Source organism: Pseudopipra pipra, chromosome 5, assembly GCF_036250125.1.
Source record: "Pseudopipra pipra isolate bDixPip1 chromosome 5, bDixPip1.hap1, whole genome shotgun sequence".
Lineage (NCBI taxonomy): Eukaryota > Metazoa > Chordata > Aves > Passeriformes > Pipridae > Pseudopipra > Pseudopipra pipra.
Window position 1 is genome coordinate 65,738,242 of NC_087553.1, and position 19,524 is coordinate 65,757,765.

At 34.3% G+C, this 19,524-nt stretch overlaps 1 protein-coding gene across 8 annotated transcripts in view; it reads right to left on the reverse strand.

Moving 5' to 3' along the window:
* Positions 1-19,524, reverse strand: part of CACNA2D1 (calcium voltage-gated channel auxiliary subunit alpha2delta 1) — a 376,639-nt gene that overhangs the window by 177,874 nt on the left and 179,241 nt on the right. For all 8 annotated transcript variants that reach the window (XM_064656439.1, XM_064656438.1, XM_064656437.1 and 5 more), the window contains exon 5: positions 843-887. In XM_064656439.1, coding sequence (XP_064512509.1) covers positions 843-887 — 45 coding nt within the window. The remainder of the gene's footprint in view (positions 1-842; positions 888-19,524) is intronic.

The following is a 19,524-nucleotide window of genomic DNA, read 5'->3' on the forward strand; positions in this document are numbered from 1 at the left end:
ATAGTGATGCCATCAATCTCTAAAGAATACTTGATTAAAAAGTGCAAATGAAGCATGCTGGCAATTCTGATTAATACATTTAAAATATTTTTTCTACGGTTTTATAAATTAAATCTATAATGAAGACAAGCAGTTGTATTATTTCAAGTGAAGGTGAGGATAACTTGTATTCTCCCCAGAAGACATAAAGATTTTTAACAGTTAATGGCAGATAGGAGACTTCAAACCTCTTAAAGGAAGAGTTTTAGTAAACCAGGAATTGAAGTATCATACATTTAGTTTAAATCTTGTGACTGGATTTTCAATTTCCCCAAAGCTTGCTACAGTCAAATGAGCAACCACAAAGTGCATGAAAATAATTGTTCAGTAGCATTTTACATCTGCCTTCTCCTCATGTAAAAAATTTCTTACAAAGAATACAGAACACCATAACATGAGCTTGGAAAATAAGACCAGAAAATGGCTCCTTCAGGGTAAATTATTTACATTTATCATTTTGATTCTCCAGACCTGTAATTATGGTTTTATTGCATTTCAAAAAGTGAATGATACTGCTGTATGCATCTTTATTCTCTCAGCACATACTCTGACTGATTAGTAACCCAAGCTACATGAAAGGAGACAGACATTGAGAATTAGAACATAAAACATTATCTGGCTCTTGAGGAGAATTTGGAGACATTTTTAAGTTTCTTGCTTTCTTGCTTCTGCAAAATATTTAAATGCTAGTCTTAGAGTTTCATTAATATTTTCAATCCCTTAATTTTCAAGGATTACAAGTTAATTTTCAAGTAAATCTAGGATTTACAAAAGGAAAGGAAATTAAATGAAACATTACTTACATCATTCTGATCATCTTTTGCATTGTAATAGATTATATCATTATTCTGTAAGAGAAAGAAAAGTAATTCTGTTAGTTTGAAAGGCAAGAATAAATTTAAGCAACAATACTCTGTACTATTGTAAAATACATTTTGAAATAAAAAAAACAGTTCTTTATGTATTCTCTTTGAAACAAGACAGACTCAGATCTTTGCTTGCTCTCTGTTGTGTGTCGTATTTGTCATGCTCATGCTTATGTTCATACATTTAATGCTTCTTCCTTGGGAAGCTACATAAGTCACCCAAAACACAGCTAGAAAAGTACGGATAACATTGGACAAACTCGAGAGCTCATAAAAGACTTCCATAAGTTGTTTCTGTTACAGACATGTGACTTCCCCCGTGCAATTAGGTGATTTATGCACCATGACATCCAGCAGACAACAGATACAGCGACGCACGGGCGTTGCTAAGTGGGTTAAGTATTTGTTGCACACACGTTTATTCTTCTATTCACCTCCCACGGCGAAAATACAATCTGCGAAAATACATCACAGCAGTCTGGCTGTGGTAGTGGAGAGCAGATCCTGGCAGCTCCGTGGAAACACTGTACCATGTAATTCAAGTAAAGCAAAGAAGGAGAAGATTGCTAGTTTCCATTACAGAATCAGTGAGAAGCTTCATTCAGCAGTTTGAAAATTGGGCTATTTCCTATGGAATACAGTTTTGTTTTCTCTTGAAATATTTCTGAACCATTTAACAGCCTTGAAGACTTAGGTTCACTGTAGTAGCTTTCCACCAAATAGAATTGCTGCAATGTGCCCAACAGCTTTTCATCAAAATCAAGCAATTGTTATGTGCATTTCTCTATTAAATAGTATGGACATAGTATTTTTAAGTCCCTTCACAGATTTTGAATAAATAAAGGAGAAATTACATTTCTTCATGTCCAGCAGCGTGTTTAAAATATTACTTGCACTAAAAAAGTGCCATGACATGTACTACAAGGTAAAGCACTTCACCTTCATAAACCATCGTTTTCCTCACTCCATAAATAATGACATCATTTATTCTTCTTTGTGACCTTTTAGAGAGTCAGACATGAAATATATTACAGATGAGCTAAATGCCATTTGAGGTAAATGCTATTAACATGAACTCATGCTTTTTGCTTTTCCCTCAAAATGCATTTTTCCATCAAGATGCTGTTCTATCCACAGGTCAGTTGGTTTTGTATTGGTATCTGGATAATGAAGCCAGATACAAGGGTGTAGTAGTCACAGGAGGAAATTCCTTTAATCATTAAAGACTAATGATGACTGATAAGCTAATTGTTTATTCACTGGATTGTTATAAAGAAACGACCATATAATGCTGTGGAAGCCTCAGAGTGTGTTGGAAGAGGCAAAAGATTCTATTTTCTTTGGTTTCTCTTACTTTTTACGTGGCTGTAAATAGTTTGGTCTCTTCAAAACCCCATCTGATTCTTTAGCAGGCAAAGGATCCAACTCTGATTGGTACTAGCCAGAAACGTTAACACAAGTGCTTTCATCACAAAATGATCTGCTGAGTTGAAAAAAAAAGTGTTTCACTTCAGAAGATAGGGAAAAGAAACTCTTTATGTTAGGTTGTGTTAGAGCAGTTCCCCTGTAATCCTTCCCTGGAAGGTTTTGTTCAGGAAAAATGAGCTGCAGGAAAAGCAAAATGGATATTATGTATATATTGGTTTTGTTTACTGCTTTCATTCTTAAAAGGAACATTTTCATAAAACACAATGCTATTAGGCCCTCTCCTGCATTGACTCTCATCTAGATATCAGTTTATTACCTCAGCCCCTCCCCATTGCTCATGTTTACCCTAGCAGTACACCCTGTTGTAGAATCATTATTACATAGGATTTTTAACACTGTCCTCAACAGATACAATTGTGTTTATCTACTTAAACAAAATGATTCTTTATTGTCAGAATTATATTTCCTCATCTTTTATATTTTTATCTATTTGTTTAAATTGCTCGAAGCTGACATAGCTTTACTATGTACTTCTACTGGACTGAACAGTATTTTTAAAATCACCTATTAAAGAATTATGTTTCAGAAACATAATATGTTTACAAATTAATTAAAATAAACACCTCCCCATATCAAATGAACTAGGTATTTTGTTAGGCTATTCATATCCTGTACTTCATTACCCTGCCTGGATATATTACCTATATAATGCATAAACTAACATTGACATCAGACATATCTTACTACTCATAATGCAGAAAATATGAGATACCCAGTGCTACAACACACTAAATGCTGTACAGTTCACAAATTAGATTCATGGATCAGTCAGATCTTTAGAGGACAATTTTTCATAATTTAACTACTTCTAGTTGACAAGAACAAATTGCTTTGTTGCTGGTACTCATGTGAGTGGTTTACTTATTTATTAACTTCTTGACACAAAGAATTTGAATTTTCCCACTGTTGTACACTTTTGCCACCAGGTAATACAACACACTTGGTCAGCAAGCCTAAGATGCAAAATAAATATCAGAGATACTTATTTTTGTTTTATCCAGTAATGCTATGAGAGAGAGGGGGTAAATATTCCCTATTGCTTCTGTTAATGAATGAAGGGATTTAATAAGACAGTCCTGAAGCTGAATTTATGAAAGAGAGACTTTAGGAGATCATATGAATAAATTAGAAACTTTAGCATAGTATCAGTATATGAGTTTACGAAATCTGTGCTCTTGGAAAGGTGAAGGGTAGTTTTCACTGTCTTTAATTCCCCTTTCAAAGCAAACAGTTTCAGTATCTGACAAGGGTATTAGGCAAGGCATATAAAAATTACATTAAGGACCAGGTCATAAATGTTTTATTTGTGACTCTTACTATTTTCTTTTCTATCCTAATAATTTTCTTCCACATTTCCATTGTAAGTATTATCTGCTGAAGTGAGATTGTTCCGTCGTCTTTTTATTGCTTTTCATTTCAATAGTTGCTTGTTTTCCAGCTTGGGGTATAAAACAATTCAAGTGGGAAACACTACATATTGGCTACTATTAATAAATTCTTAAATTTCACCGTATAAAATATGAAGTTTCTGGTCTCTATAGCGTCTATGTCTAGAGGTTTGAAGAAACACACATCTGCAAATGAAATTTGAACTCACACCAACACTAACTTACACTCAGGTTTTGATTCTCTACTGAGCAACTTTACAGACACAGTCTATTGATTTAACAAATAAATACCCAAACTCAACTCAGGATTATGTGAATGGAACTGAAGTTGGCTTGTCATCACAGGAAATAAAGCTTTTTTTTCAATCACATTCTTTCAAGAACAATAAAAAGGGATTATACCACAACAAGACATATCTGACACTACCGATAATAATGTATAGTAAATTGTAATAATATACCTATGCCACTTTGTTGTCAAAAGCTATACATCCTCCTTTACCAAGTGCCAAAAAGAAAGCTCCTTGTCATTGCTGCCGCATTATGGTGTCTGCAGGAAAACCTCCTCTCTAAATGTTATGCCAGAATTCCAAGAATTTTCCACATACTATGAGCCCCACCAACTAGTCTAATGTCTCTTTTTTTGGTAGGAAGATTGTATATTTGATTTTTTCAAATATCTGCTTTCCCACAAGAGATGTTTGCGTTTCATTCGAGAAAGAAAAAAAAATACTCTAAGCCTTAAGATTTTCCACAAACGCCCTATGTGGTCAGTTCAGAAATGTTGCTTTTACTGACCCTGTGGTTAAGATTACATACGCCCTCAGGTCTGTCCATGGGCTCCCTAGGGATTTTATGCAACTCTGTCCCCGTGATGGAGCCCAAAATGGTGTTAGGCCTACAGGGGAGATTGAAGGCCTGAAATGAATATTAGAACTTTATGAGACACTCTAATGAACTACCAGAAAATAAATTATTTAAAAAAAAAAAAGGGAGATTAAGAAACTGTTTTTCTGCAGCTTTTCATACATAAAGAAATTAACGTAATGTATTAATTCAGATAGACATCACAATTATCCTTTTCCCCCTAAAGTAGCAGTTCAAAAACAATCGTAGGTAAAATGTGAAAGCAAAAAAAATTACACTTTTATTCATTTCAGAGATGTTAGAAGATATTGAACTCCCTCAGAAAAGAAAACAGAAGAGTGTTTGTTAAAGATCTCCATAATTCAAAGATTTACTTCAGTGAACCACTGGAGGCAAATATAAAATTAATGTAGTAGATTGTATTGCAAATATATATATATAATATATATATATACACTACTGCATAATTATTAGTGCATGTTTTAAATTCTGAAATTAAGGCAAATATGTTTATTTAGATTTTCTTTTAAAACAGGATACTTCCCATGACTTCTAAGTATTTTACCCAGAAAAGTGCTAAAGCACCCAAAGTGAGGCAATGTATAAAAGCTCCTCCATATTGCAGCTAATCTGCAACTAGTGAGGATTATTTTGGTTTGCAGGTAATCAGGTAGAGTTAGAAATCAAAATTCGAAAGAAACCAAACCATGTTGCAAATATATGTCTGATTTTGATGTTTTAGTTTAAAAATAAGTTCTTAAAATTCCAGATACAAGTTTTGAGAACATTTTAAAATAATATTAATTCCACACATTTGGAAAAGACATTCACATTAATGAAAGAACTTAGTGTTCTTTTGCTCAGCATGTGGCAATAAAAATATTAATAATACTTGTCCGTTTCACTTTTCATAGGCAGAACAAAAGAAATTAGTGTAAAGGCCTACAAATACTAAAAAAAAAAAATTCATTAAGTGTTCATAAAAGATCTGTTTTAATTTTAAAAAAATATTTTGTTGTGTCCCCTTAGATACAGAATTGCACTAAAAAATATTCACTCTAATACCTTTGGGGTAATTAAGATTTAAACCCATCCTAATAAATTGTATGACAAATAAGCCAGGCAGTTTTAGTTTAATCCCTTATATAGTCTGACATGCAGTTTAAGCACAATTAGACTCTTCAGAAAAGAAAGCTAAATATGGTCTACCACACAAAAAATTATGTCTATTTCTAAAGAGGATAACTTTAGGGAATAAAAGCCTGCAAATAGGGTAAAAGAAGGAAAGAGTGCCAACTACTACAATCTCTTTTGTTATAGCTTTGTAATTTTATATAAGTGAAATGACACTTGTAAAAGAGGGGGATTAGCAGCTAATAACTTTTTTTTCATTCAGCATCCATGTGTGGAAATATTGATTTATCACTTGTCTTCAAAGTGAACAAAATGCCAGGCAATATAGTAAACCATTTGCAATTATAACTACAGTGTATGTATGCAAGTACAGTATTTGAACATGAGCTGTAAGAAATGAGTTAGAAAGTGCATTTAAAACATGATCTTGAAAAATGACTTAGAAATTATATTTTTAAAAAATATTTTTAATAAAAACATTAAAAATATTAACCAGTTAAATAACATCCTCATCAAGAAATATGACCCAATATTACACATAATATGGGCAAACAAGTCACTTGAGTTAGACATTTTTTCCCAAAACCTAATTCAACCAAATAACTGCTTTGCCAGAGTACTAAATTTCATACACTAATTAAAACCTTCCAGGTTTGCACTATAATTTATGATAAGCCTTTTTCATCAGATTTGTGTAAAGGGCTTTTCTCAAGATTCTATTGAGACTAATGATTGAAATGAAAAGGTGAAGATTTCAGGAAATAACATAAAGGAGCATTAAAGGTGCTGTATATTCTTTCTTTTAAATGATGAGAAAGATCAACTTTTTCAGCATTCACTTACAGGTGAAGAGGGGAAGTTGTAACCCCATCTCTATGGTGACAGTGACAGAACCTGAGGCAATGGCCTGAAGCTGTTTCAGAAGAGGTTTATGTTGGATATTAGAAAAAGATTCTTTGCCCAGAGAGTGGTTGGGCTCTGGAATAGGCTCCCCAGGGCAGTGGTCACAGCACCAAGGCTGACAGAGTTCAAGAAGCATTTGGATGATACTCTCAGGCACATGGTGTGACTTTTGGGGACGATCCTTTGCAGGGCTAAGACTTGGACTCGAACCTTGTGGGTCCCTTCCAACTCAGCATATTCTGTGATTCTGTGATTTTCTGCCACAGCCCATCCATTTCTTGGCTCACTTAATGGCATGACCTTCACAATGGCACATTGTCTCATGTTCCTTTCTTCACTGTGACAATATCTGATTACATGCTGAATTTAACCACGCTTCATTTAATTTGTCTTGTGCAAATTATAATTAGTAAAGCTGAGTAAGAAGTTTTTTATATCACATTCAGATCTCAGGAGAAACCCCTGCTATTTTTCACAGAGTGCAATAAGTAGGATTTTTTTTTTTCCTCAGTGCCCATATTATAGTACATTATACATTTACTTAGAAAAATGAGAAGTAATGAAGAGTATTAAAGTTGCATGCACAACCTCAAAAGGAGGCATAACAAACACTAAAAAGGGTACTTCTGTCTTCACATCTCTAGAATTGATCATAGAAACTGAAAAGAATAAGAAAAACTTCTCCATGTCAAACAAAACTCCAATTTCCAGATATTTTTCACTGCCAGGATGATACTTAACTTCAATCTAGAACGTTTTTTTGGAAGAAGATGATAGAGAGGCAGTAGCAAATACCATAACTTTGTACACAACTTTTTTCCAAAGACTGTTTCAAGCCATTTTATTTCGTACTGAGATGAAACACACTACAGTCAACAAAACAGACTCTAGAACAAATCCAGCCAAATCTCCCTCAGTATTCTTACTATGTCCCCAAAGGATGACAAAAAAGTCTAGGATTTTATGTACTTGCGTGTACCAGGAAAGAAAATCAAATTTAAAGAACTGGCTACATATATAAAGAAATACAAATAACCATCCTCTCTATTCCTCCTCCAGTCCTCTAAGTCAAAAGCAAGGAAGACAGAGACAACCCTGAAAAACAAAAATATTTAAAATCCATTTAAATTTTGGTAAATATATTCTTCCAAAAGGTTCAGGAAACTGCTAATCTTCTCATCACAGTAACTTCCTCAAAGTATAAGGAACTGCAAATGGCTTCTTTTTATAAGGCAAAATGCAAGTGATTACAAAGCAGATTTCCAGGTGGGAAAATGAAATTAATTTGTTAGCAGCTAATTAACCTCTATATCACACTATCTGATCAGTTTAATTAAAGCAGCAAAGTATGTTTATTTTAATTTATTCAGCATTACTTTCTTTAGTGATGAAAGAACATAAAAATAAAATAAATAATAATAAATTAAAAAATTGTCTAAACTGATTGCATATTATCTAGATTGTAAATACTGGTACCAGTAAAGTACAGAGGCCTAGTTAAACAATTTGGACATGAGTTTATATCAGATTCACAGGAAATTAGCATTCTGAATTCATACTTATGGAGCTGCTGGGATATAATGAATCTCTTGCACTATGATAACTGAATATAGAAAATATACCAGTCCTCCAACTGCAAAAAAATCTGCAAAAGCCTTTTAGAAAATTATTTTCTACCAAACAATGGGCAAACCTTTAATAGAATTTGTTCCCAAAAATGAGTGTGCATCTGTTACATTATCACTGTGTTCTATCCATTACAGCCAACAAATAAGAACATGTTTAGCAATGTTGCAATCAGTGGTTACAAAATGAAAGGAATCAAATTTTGGGCATATGACATCACAATGGAATAAAAACTCAAGAGTCTAGCTTCTCAGTGATCCATAAGAGTGGCTGAAGAGGGGATAGTCCAAGGCTTATCCAAACCCAGCAGTACACTGAGGTCAGCAGTCTGTAGGATATTGCTCTGGACCTGCATCATGTCAAAGTTCAGAACAAGAATCTAAGGATAAATGTGTATGTCTAATTTAAAAGAATATTTTTATCACTTTTTGCATACAGATTTATATTAATTTAGTCCATCAGAAGCTGCTAAAACTAATCAGTGCTGAGCAGAGACAAAAATCAGGAAAATTGCTGATAGGTCATGACAGGAGTTCAGGACTCTCAATGGAAAATTCTCTTACCACTTGCATTTTCATCAGAAGATAGCCAGGCAAGACAAAATGTATAAGGAACAGACTACACAAAAGTGAACTCCACAAGTCATGACTGCCAGTATTACACAAGGAAACTTATACTGTCTTAATCCCTCTGACTTTGTAATGTATTAAACAATTAATGGCTATATGTAAGTAACTGAATTGTAACTTTTAAAATTTAGTCATTATGATCAACTATATGAAATGCAGAGCATATTCTTAAAGAGATTGTTTTGTTTCTGGCCATAAAATGGTAACTATTAGTCTAAAAAAAAAGGTTATCCTCACTTCCAGTTCCACACTTATACCATGAAAATAATGTAAATATATCCAACTTAAGTCTAACAAACTTATTCACAATTAAAGTCATGAAGTTTGCACTGCAGCTACCAGAAATCCATTGACACAAAAAAACCCACATATTTTTATTTGCACTAGAGTAACATCTTTAAATTTTTATTCAAAGACTGCACATTGTGTTTTAAACCCATTATTTAAGTTCCTACTTCCTTGGAATTGCATAACAGTTAACGACATTAACAAATATTAGACGAAAAAAATTAAGTTTTAGGCATTTGCAAAATACTGCAGGAATTATGGATTATCAGTGCTGGTAATTATTCTTAAACTTGAGAATACATGAGTGGGTTGATATTTGGATCAATTTTCAGAAGTTCAGGAATCATTCTGTGATCTTAAAGACCATGAAGTCAAATTTTGCCTTTGAATATGTCTGTTTTGACAGGAAATTAAGGGAAGGAAAAAAACCCACAAAACCTCCACATTATTTCAGTATATGTTTGGCTCCAAAAAAATTTGAACTTGTTGTTTGATCCATTCAGAATATTTTATTAAATTACTGAATGTAGTATATAGTAATCTGTATACGAGTTGATAAAATGTAAAATACATAAAATGCAAAAAATATTTTCCCTACTAAAATTATACCAAATAAAAATAAAATCAGTGCTATCAAACAATTTTTCTGTCATCCTCCTCTTTAAATGTTCACGCAAAATTCAGAGATTTAAGTCTGATAAACAGTGTTTTGTATGAAATATTAATTAAGACAAAATTTATGTCTTCATCTTAATTTTTAAAAAGTGCTTTAAAATGAAAGATGAAACTGTGTAAGACTAGTATTTATATATATATGTACACTTTGAGAATATATCCAATGGTTAAAATAGTTCCACAAAAACAGAAATATTCCCCTCTATTACCCTCTTTAGAAAAAAAAAATAAAATAGTATCTCACGAGGAATATATCACATAAAGTCAATGTATTTAAATTCTAAGCAAAAATACCCAGATAACATTAATACCTTTTAAGAATCTCACTGGAAGAGAAAAATGCCAACCTTTTGCATAATTTTCCTTAAACTGCAGCAGTAGAGAGCTTTATACATCTCTTTCTTTCCTCATTTATCCTTATGTAAAAACTAAAATGCAAAAGATTTTAACTTATTTCTGCAGGGTATTACAATACTGTGTAACACAGGAAAAATGAATTTTCACATATAAATTATGAAAGTCAGATCCAAACTTTGGATCATATCTTACATAGCTGACACTGACCTGTAAAGTTAGTGGTCTCTAATAAATTTTTTAGAAGCATTGATCTCTTTCCCTTCCTTCATCAATTCTTCATTGAGTTTATTCAGACTCTTAGAGTGTGTCCACAAAATCCACAGACTTATAACATACAAAAAGAAAAAAACACTCAATTGCTATAACTAATTGTACACAATTTGCTTGGTAATTAGAAAACAATGCAACAAAATATCTTCATTTCCTCCTAAATGTGACAAGTACCTTTTCACAAGGTAATGTAGTTCAAAACACGTCAGGCCATGTCTTCTTTTCAGATGGTTTTGGCTTACCCATGTAAACAAATATTCCTGTCATATTTACTGTTCATTATTTTAATGGGCCTCTTATAAAGATAAATCTTTGTTAGGATTTTAATTTAAATTATTTTTCTCTATCTCTGATGTCTTAGAAGGAAAGCAACTCCGGACAGCAGTTACCATGCTCTAAGAAATATCCCATGCTCACCTAATTAATAAAGAACAGAAGGAGTCCTAATTTAATTATTCAGCTTTGACATCCGTTTTGTGCATGTCTTGCACTCAATCACAGCAATAAAGCAAAGCTTCATGAGCACACCTTATTTCAGAAGCAGTTCAGTCGCATCAGACAAGCCAGCAGCTGGAAAATGTCATTCATTTTACTATTTAACATAAAATGATGAAGACTTTTCCAGTTAATCGCTGCAAGCAAAAGGTTCATATCAAAAATAATTAAAGCATAATTACTTTTCTTCTTAATTATTGATATGTTACACTGGTATGCTGGAAGTCATGCAGAAAGAGCAGTAAGATTTAAGAGCTGTATCAACATCTTGCTATTATGTTTCTCATTCTGAATCTTAACAATTGTACTAAATGAAAAGTAATTTGTGTTTTCTTTCATGGATCACTACAGGGGTTTTCACTCATTATGTATTTGATGCTTATTCCACAAAATGCAAAGAAATACAGACACACCAAAACTTGTGACTAAGCCGGTTGGGATCTCACAGCAGGGAAAGGTGCTTGGATGAGCATTTGCACTGTCACAACCACAAGCTGCTTAATTTCAGGGGGTCCCATACAGCTTTTGACAGCAAATTATGCAATTTAAAAAGACTTCATATATTTTTTCTTTCTTTTTTTTTTTTTTTTTTTAATATATTGAAAGGATGTGCCTTCTTTTCAACACCCAGTCCTTTTTTCTAGAGATAGTTGAGGAGTTGTTTCTTGGTTTTGCCATTTTCCTGAGTACAATGAAGCAGAGGAAAAAACAACCAAAATAAATGTTCTTTAAAAACAAGGAACAAACAAAAATAAAGGAAACTAGATACTAATTACATCTCCAATGCTGTTGTGGAAGATATTTCCTTACTAAACAGAACAGAACAGTCCAGTAGGAGGGAAAAAAAATCAAAAATGCAAGCAAAACCCAAACCAGATTCTTCTTTAATTATCCAGTATTTTTATATAACTTAGGCAAATTAATTTTCAGTAGTATAAACTGAGAAATAAATAGCAAAAATTATAATAGTAAAAGACAAGATGCTCAAACACAAGATTATATAAAGAAAAATGAGCAAGATTAGAAATTGATGCTGCTAAAACACATTATGTCTTTCTTCATAATTTTGTTTGGCAATTCAACTGGAATTGTGTGTAGAAAGGACTATGTCTTTTTAAACCTGGCTGTAGACTTTTATTTTTCCCTTTCACGTTTGAAAATTTTATTTTTTTTTAGTATTTTCTCCCTCAGTAAAATCTGGATAGGAGATCATTATATCCTGTATACACCCTGCAGTGTCAGGAGCAGTCAGGACCCAGTATCAGCTGACAACCACTGATGGCCAAGTGCCTCCTTAGAGCCTCCCCAGCACAGAACAGAACCCCAGGGCATCCCTTCTCTTCCCACAGGCTGAGGACCTCTAGTTCAGCTCAGTCTGGCTCCCTCAGTGCCCTATTATCTCAACGACAGGACAGGAAAGGCTGTCTCCAGTCCTGTCCCTGTCCCATATCCTCTGGGCCTCTGCCCTCCAACAAACCCCTTCCTTGGACATATGCTGCAGCTCAGCACCAGCTCATCTCTTTCCCTGGCCTCGTTCCCTTTTCCTTCTGATGGCAACACCCACATGGCCCCTGTATTTGTCTCTTTGATCGCTATGCATCCATCCATCACCTGGAACCATTCATGGAGGCTGTTATCAGCATTCAGCTCTGCCTGCTCTGCTCAGCCCCACAGAACTGCACCCATCGGTCCCCTCCAGCCCCAGCCACCCAGCTCTGGGAGCAGCCAGCCCTCACTGCTTCCTGACCCAGCCATTGACTGCATGTCTACATTTCCTGTCCCTCCCAGCTTTTTCTAACCCTGCTGTAACCACTTTCCCAAAATCTTTTCTGAACCTCACTCAAATTTTAAGTAAATAATGGTACTTATCTTTGCTTATTATTGTTTCACCTGAAGTTCAGCCATCACTCACACCACATTCTCTGAGAGAACATTAGTATTAGGTGATGGGGGAAGCTTTGCAGATGAACTAGAATAAAAATGTTTAGAATACTTAAAGTAACTATTCTCTGCCTCAAAGGACTGAAGTAAATCAGTATCACCACCTTGGTAACACGTAGTCTCAGGTCCTTACATTTTGTATAATTCACTTTCAAATTCTTGTACCAATCAGCACTTCTTGGAAATTCATCTTTTTTTTTTTTTTTTTTAAATTCACAGTGGACAGATAGATATATCATAGAAGTGTGAAGATGTGAAAAAAGAGACGATGTGAGAAATTCTAAACAAGTGAAATAGCTATCTGTTGTAAAAAAGGAGTGAAATTAAGGCAGGTATTTGTTAAAAAAGACAGTCAGAAAAGCTCCTGCAAACCTAATGAAGGAGGTTAATGAAAAAAAAGAGCTTAACACTGGAAGATCATAGTGCAGAAGGGAGTATGAAGTAAATTGCAAAGTATATATTAAAATAAATTGATTTGAATTTGAAGAAGTGCCTCACTTAGCTCCCCAAAATTTATGCTGTGTTGCTTGAGACTATTTCAGCTCGGCTTTCAACAGCACCATTACACAGTATTACAGAAGTGTGAACTGAGATTTCAGAAAGCACAAGAGGGAGGAACTACAAGTGTTTAAGAAGGGGTAATGGAAGATGGGAAACTTACGCTGAAGAGGAAAGAGGAAGGAATGCTGCAAAAAAAGGGTGAAGAGTCTTGCCAAGGACAATGCTGTGTTCATGTCCAGAAAAGACATAACAGTGAAAACGGAGAAAAAGCAGAAGACGACTGCAGCAAAGCAGTCATTCTGAAACCTTTCCCATCAACGACCTCTTTGGTAACAGCCAAAACTTTCTGGTCCTCTTTTCCCTCTCTTCCCTGCTCCCTTCTCCTTGTAAGAGAGGGGTCACTTCAGGTTGCAAACTTTGCTGTCCACCTTGCCAAGGACTGTTTCCTTTGGTTTTACTTAGGAAGTTTAAACAATGTGATGGGGATGATAACTATGAGCAGAAACCATCCTAACTTAGCTACTCTTTGCCTGGGAAAGTCCTCCCAACTATTTCAGCAGGTACTGTACTACAGGCACCTCTAAACACTTGCTACATGATTTAAGGCACTTTATCAGCATTGTGCTAAACCCCTCTATCCTGATTTGACCAGCACAGTCTGTGCCTTATTTGGACACAGTGAATTGAAAGTAATAGGCATAAGCAAACCATGGATTCCAGCAGAGAGCAAACATCAGGCAATTGTGCAAACTGAGCCCAAGGGCCAGGACTTATTTCCTGCAGTATACCACAAAGATGCTGTTCATACTGAATATGAAATGTTCCTGGATTTTAAAACATGAGAAAGGCAAAATTTCAAAAGTATGGGCACATACCAGTTTAACTCCTTGTGTTCTCAAATTATTTAAACCCACTAGCTTTAGTCCCTTGCTGACCTGGAAAACACAAGATTCCCCTAAAAGTATGTACCTGTTTATAGATATAAATACACACACACTACTAGAGGATCTCTTTGTGTATATATACATGTGGATACATATATAAATACATGTATAAGGATATACACAGAGGAAAATTTACATAATTGGTAATGCATATATATAACTCCATCTATTTAAGTAGGACTAGCACAAGCTTAAACCTTGACTGATTCTTAAAATATCACCTAAATGTTGTTTACAAACACTGAACAATAGCAAAAAGCATATCTAATACTCAGAAATCTGTAAGCTTTACCTCAGTATCTTGAAGCAATAAAGAAAACTATTTGATCTGTTTCACATTTAAACCTCTTGATAATATAGTATTGCAGAGCTCATGCACAGAAAAAAAGGTTTTGGTGCATTCACTTGTATTTATTTTAATATTTTCTTATCAATATGGAGATGATATGAGGAGGTGAATTAATTGATTTAAGTGCATCCTATTCTTGAAAAACATACACAAGTTCAATTAGATATATGGATCTTCACTGCTCTACTCTTATTAGTATGTATAACTACTTCAGTAAACTATTCTTGTGTCAGTAAAAGCTACTGATGTGAATCTGCAAAGGAAATCCAGTCTTCTTGTCTGTGTCATAGTTATTTTTCATAAAAGCAGCATTCATAGTTCACAATCATAATATAGTTCATAACACTGTAAATATTTTCACAGATACAGTGGGATATTTGCCCTACTTCTGTTGTTAGAATGTCTGAGGAACTTATTAAACTGATGGTTTTTTCCTTCCAACTTTTAAAATATATTTAACTGTAACTGATACATAGTTATTGCTGTAAAGAATTCTTTTTCTCTTGAACAGCATTTCTTCTTGGTGCCTATTCTTGACACAAGATGTTTACTGATGTGTAACAGTACTTTTTAGGATAGATATGCTGTGCTTTATTCTCCACAGAGAGTGTGATGTCCATGTTTCAAAATAAAACAGATCAGTCCTGAACACCGTCTGCTATTCATCCATACTGTGTTTGTTAGAGCTGCCCCCAAGACACCTGAGCAACGTCCAGACATGTTCTGTGGCATATAATGCACCAGGAACCATTCTCAATCAACTGTGTAGACAGGTCTACACCAGGTTATACCTTGTCTTGCTTTCTACATGCCTGCAGTGTTATCTCTATAGGTTTTACACTCTAACATATTCTTGCGTGCTCTGTTGTAATTAATGTAGACCTGAAGCATGCAAACACCCAAATTTTATGCCTTGAAAATATTATTTTCTAAGTTGCACCATTTCCTTCTCACAATTTCAGAAACTTTGAGCAGAAAGGTACAGAAACATATACACATTATAATTTAGAGCTTCCTAGATATCACCAAGAGAAGTCACGAGTATACTTTGAACACTGATAATCTCTGTCACTCAGCCCAACAATCAGGTCCATAGATTTGTTTTATTCAAGAGTATAGATTTATAAATGTAAGCTTTAGAAATGCAATAGCATTCCAATCTTGAGCTTATTTCTTAGAGAAATACATGAGAGAGCCAGAATTAAGACTCCATCTCCTTCTGAAATGAAATATGCACCAACAAGAATGGGTTATAAACAGGAAAACATACACCTTTGAGATTACTTCTGCTACCACAGGGTCACTTCACCCACTACAGCCTTTCCTGGCGCTGCTGGCCCTCTGCCTTTTACTCCCTACCCTACACTTTTCAGCAGCTGGGATGTGCTGAACGACCTATGGCTTTAGGAAGTCCCAGGCTTCACTCAAAAATGCCCCCCAGTGATCCTCATCTCCTTCTTTAACCACCTGTTTTCCTCTTTACCATTTGTACATTTAAAGAGCAAGTCTCCACCTTGAATTCAGAATCTCAAAACATGACTTAAATCAGTTGAAAGCCTTATGCAGCAAGGTTAATATCAGTAAATCTTTATATACATAGATATAGATATAGATGATACAGATATAGATAGATATAGATATAGATGATATATAGATAGATATAGATATAGATATAGATAGATATAGATATAGATGATATAGATATAGATGATATAGATATAGATATAGATATAGGGGGGAAGAAATAGACTGCAAGTATTTGGAATTAAATCTCCCATGTAGCGTGATCCCCTATGAAAAGGAAAATGTTTCAAGTCAGCTGTCACCAGAAGAAATGTCAACAACTATCTTTTGGAACTAATAAATATATCAATAATATTTTTGAAAAAACTTCAGTCTTAATCCAGCCTTTGTTTTTTTCTGTTGGCATCTCTCACCAAATTTAAAAAAACAAAACAAAACAAAACAAAAGCATCTTTTGCTGTAGCAACACAGCTCTATCACAAAATACCTGCATATACTAGTAAAATAAAACTGAAATGTTCTGTCTGAAAGATGGGGAATTGCTACAGCAAAACTTTCTCTAAAAATGAGTATTTTAGAATATTTTAAGTCTAGAGGTCATTTAAACTATGATACCCCTAGCAAATTAAATTAAACTTGCCTATATGGAAAACATTCAGTCTGGTAGGAAAGTTTTGCTGGAAGTCTTCTTTAACGTTTTATGTCAAAAAAAAGTCACAGACAAAGCACTAAAAAGTTTTATCTGGAGAAAAGACCAGAATTTTGTGCAAGCCCAGAAAAATATCAGTAGAGCCACCTCCCTACTTTTACTGTTCCCATGTGTAACTCTTAAGAAATGTAAAACTGAAGTTATCCTCCTGAAAAGTGGTAATGCCCAAAGGACTAAGAAGAGAATCCTACCTGAATTAATAATTCATCAGGGATTATTCATCTTTTTTTAAAAGCAAGGATCCAGTCTGGATAAGCAGAGTCACTTTTATATTTATCCTTCATATTTTCAAGAAAGTTACAATAGACAGTATTTCAGTACAGTATAATTTGGGACTATCAAATGGCAAAATGAAAACAGAATGATACTGTTTTATATAAACACACAAATCACAGTCATACAGTTGTCCTAAAGATCTCAAGACCTGCTAAGTTCTAATGTCCCTTCAATGAGACTTAGAGTTGTTTGTGCATTTATTTACAGACTTATGAATTGTTGAAAGTTGATAGCAAAATTTAACTGGAAAAAAATAAAACAAATGCTTACCAGCTACATTTTGAGTGAAATCAGGTAGAATTTTTAAGCATGAAATTTTTATAGCATGCTGTAGAAGAATGTTAGGTTATTGCTAATTTTGAGGAGTTTCTCTGCTCTGTATTATACACATCTCTTGCTTTGTGGCCAAGTCTACAGAAATATCTGACACTACTTCCATCATACATCATCATTTTTTCAGGACATAAAACAGCCACAGTTCCACCTTCTGTTTAAATTCTAATGAGAATTAGACTACACTCAGGGGATTGATGGATAAGAATTCTCAAATCCCTTGAGCAAAAGGCAGCTTTTAATAATAGAGTCGCCTCGTACTTCCAGAGCATTTGCAAGTCTAGGCAGACTGAAACTCATATTAAAATTTCTACTGTATTTCAACTGCAAAATAGGGCAGACATCAAATAATTTCTTTTCTCAACTACTGTACAAGCCCCTGTTGTAGGAACATGGCTTCTTGGTAGTCTAGAGGCCTAAAAACTTTTAAATATGGAAACTTTTCAATTCCCATGTTAGCTCCTTTTTCTCTTTCTAAAGGTAATGAGTTATGACAAAGATGGGTCAGGATAATATGTGATGGGCAATGGGAAAATGAGTTTTCCTAGGAAACAGAGGAAACTAGTTAGATCCTAGTTATACTGGCAAGGACGAATCATAGAGAAAGATATTTTTAGTTTTGAACTGAAAATATTTGACAGAGAAGCTTACAGACAAAATAAACAGCATCCCTGAAGTCCATTTCTAGTTGATTTTACTGATTCATCAAAGGTAGTACAGCAGTGCTACATATTAATTATACTGTATTTACATGAGCGACTGAAATTGAGGGTGAAAGGTAAAATACAAAACTAGTTAGCTTCATCTGTGCCACAAATTAAATGAACTCATAGAAAATGTGCACAATAGCAACCTGTAGAAAGCTTTTCTTAGCATATTGTACTTCTCTATTGTAAACTTAAGAACCTACAGGGTGTTAATAAACCGAGTACAATAGTATATCTTGCTTTTAATAAGATGTTTTTTCTGAAAGCCCATGAAAGCCTCAGTCAAAACGAAGGTGATAATGCATATGTATGGTGGCTTAATAATGAGAAATCACACCTTTCTTTCTTTTTTTCTTAACCAGGTCCTTTCCTCCGCTTCTTTTTCAGAACCTGTACATATTTTAAATTAGTTGTCTGGTCAATAAGTAAAAACCGTATTAGATGTCTTTAGCGTATTTGATTTTTCAGATAAAATGGAATGCTTGAAAGCCTCAACCATGATTGAAGGTGTTTCTTCACTTTACTCTAAAAGCTTTTTTGGCAAGTTTCCAATCAGTGAAGCATTTCACTGAACAGATGAGATCCTTGCAATGATTTATACTATTAAGTTACACTCCTGTACTCAAGGTAAGTACATTAAGAGATGGTAAATAATCAATATCTAAAGACCAAAAGATATCGCAGGAAAGCTAGCTCCTCTATGGCTACACATTTAAAATCCCTGCTTATAATCTTAAAATTCCTAAAGTGTGCAAAAAAATAAATGAAGGATTGCAAATATGATTAGAAATGTGTTCAAATTACACTATCACTCATACTAGTGTAATTCTTATACAGGATCATATTAGATATAGTATAGAACAAAAGCATGGAAGAGATCTCCTATGGCAACCCTTATTTTAGAGGAAATCAATGACTTCTAGAATGACAGACTCACCTGAGAGAGTCTAAGAAGTTATAAAAGTCCAGGCGAGGTAGCAAGCAGCAGTACTCTTAAAAAGTTTTCTAATTACATGGATTTTTTTTTAATTGCCTTTAAAACATTTTTCTTATATCTAACCAGCGCCTCCTAGATATCTGTAAGCCAGAAGACACACTGATACTTTGTGAAACAAGAATCCAAACATCAGGGGCAGGATGCTGGGGACAGACAACTGAACAGTGGGATCCTGTTCCCAGGAGGGAATGCCAGACAAATTCTGCACCAATCTGGTA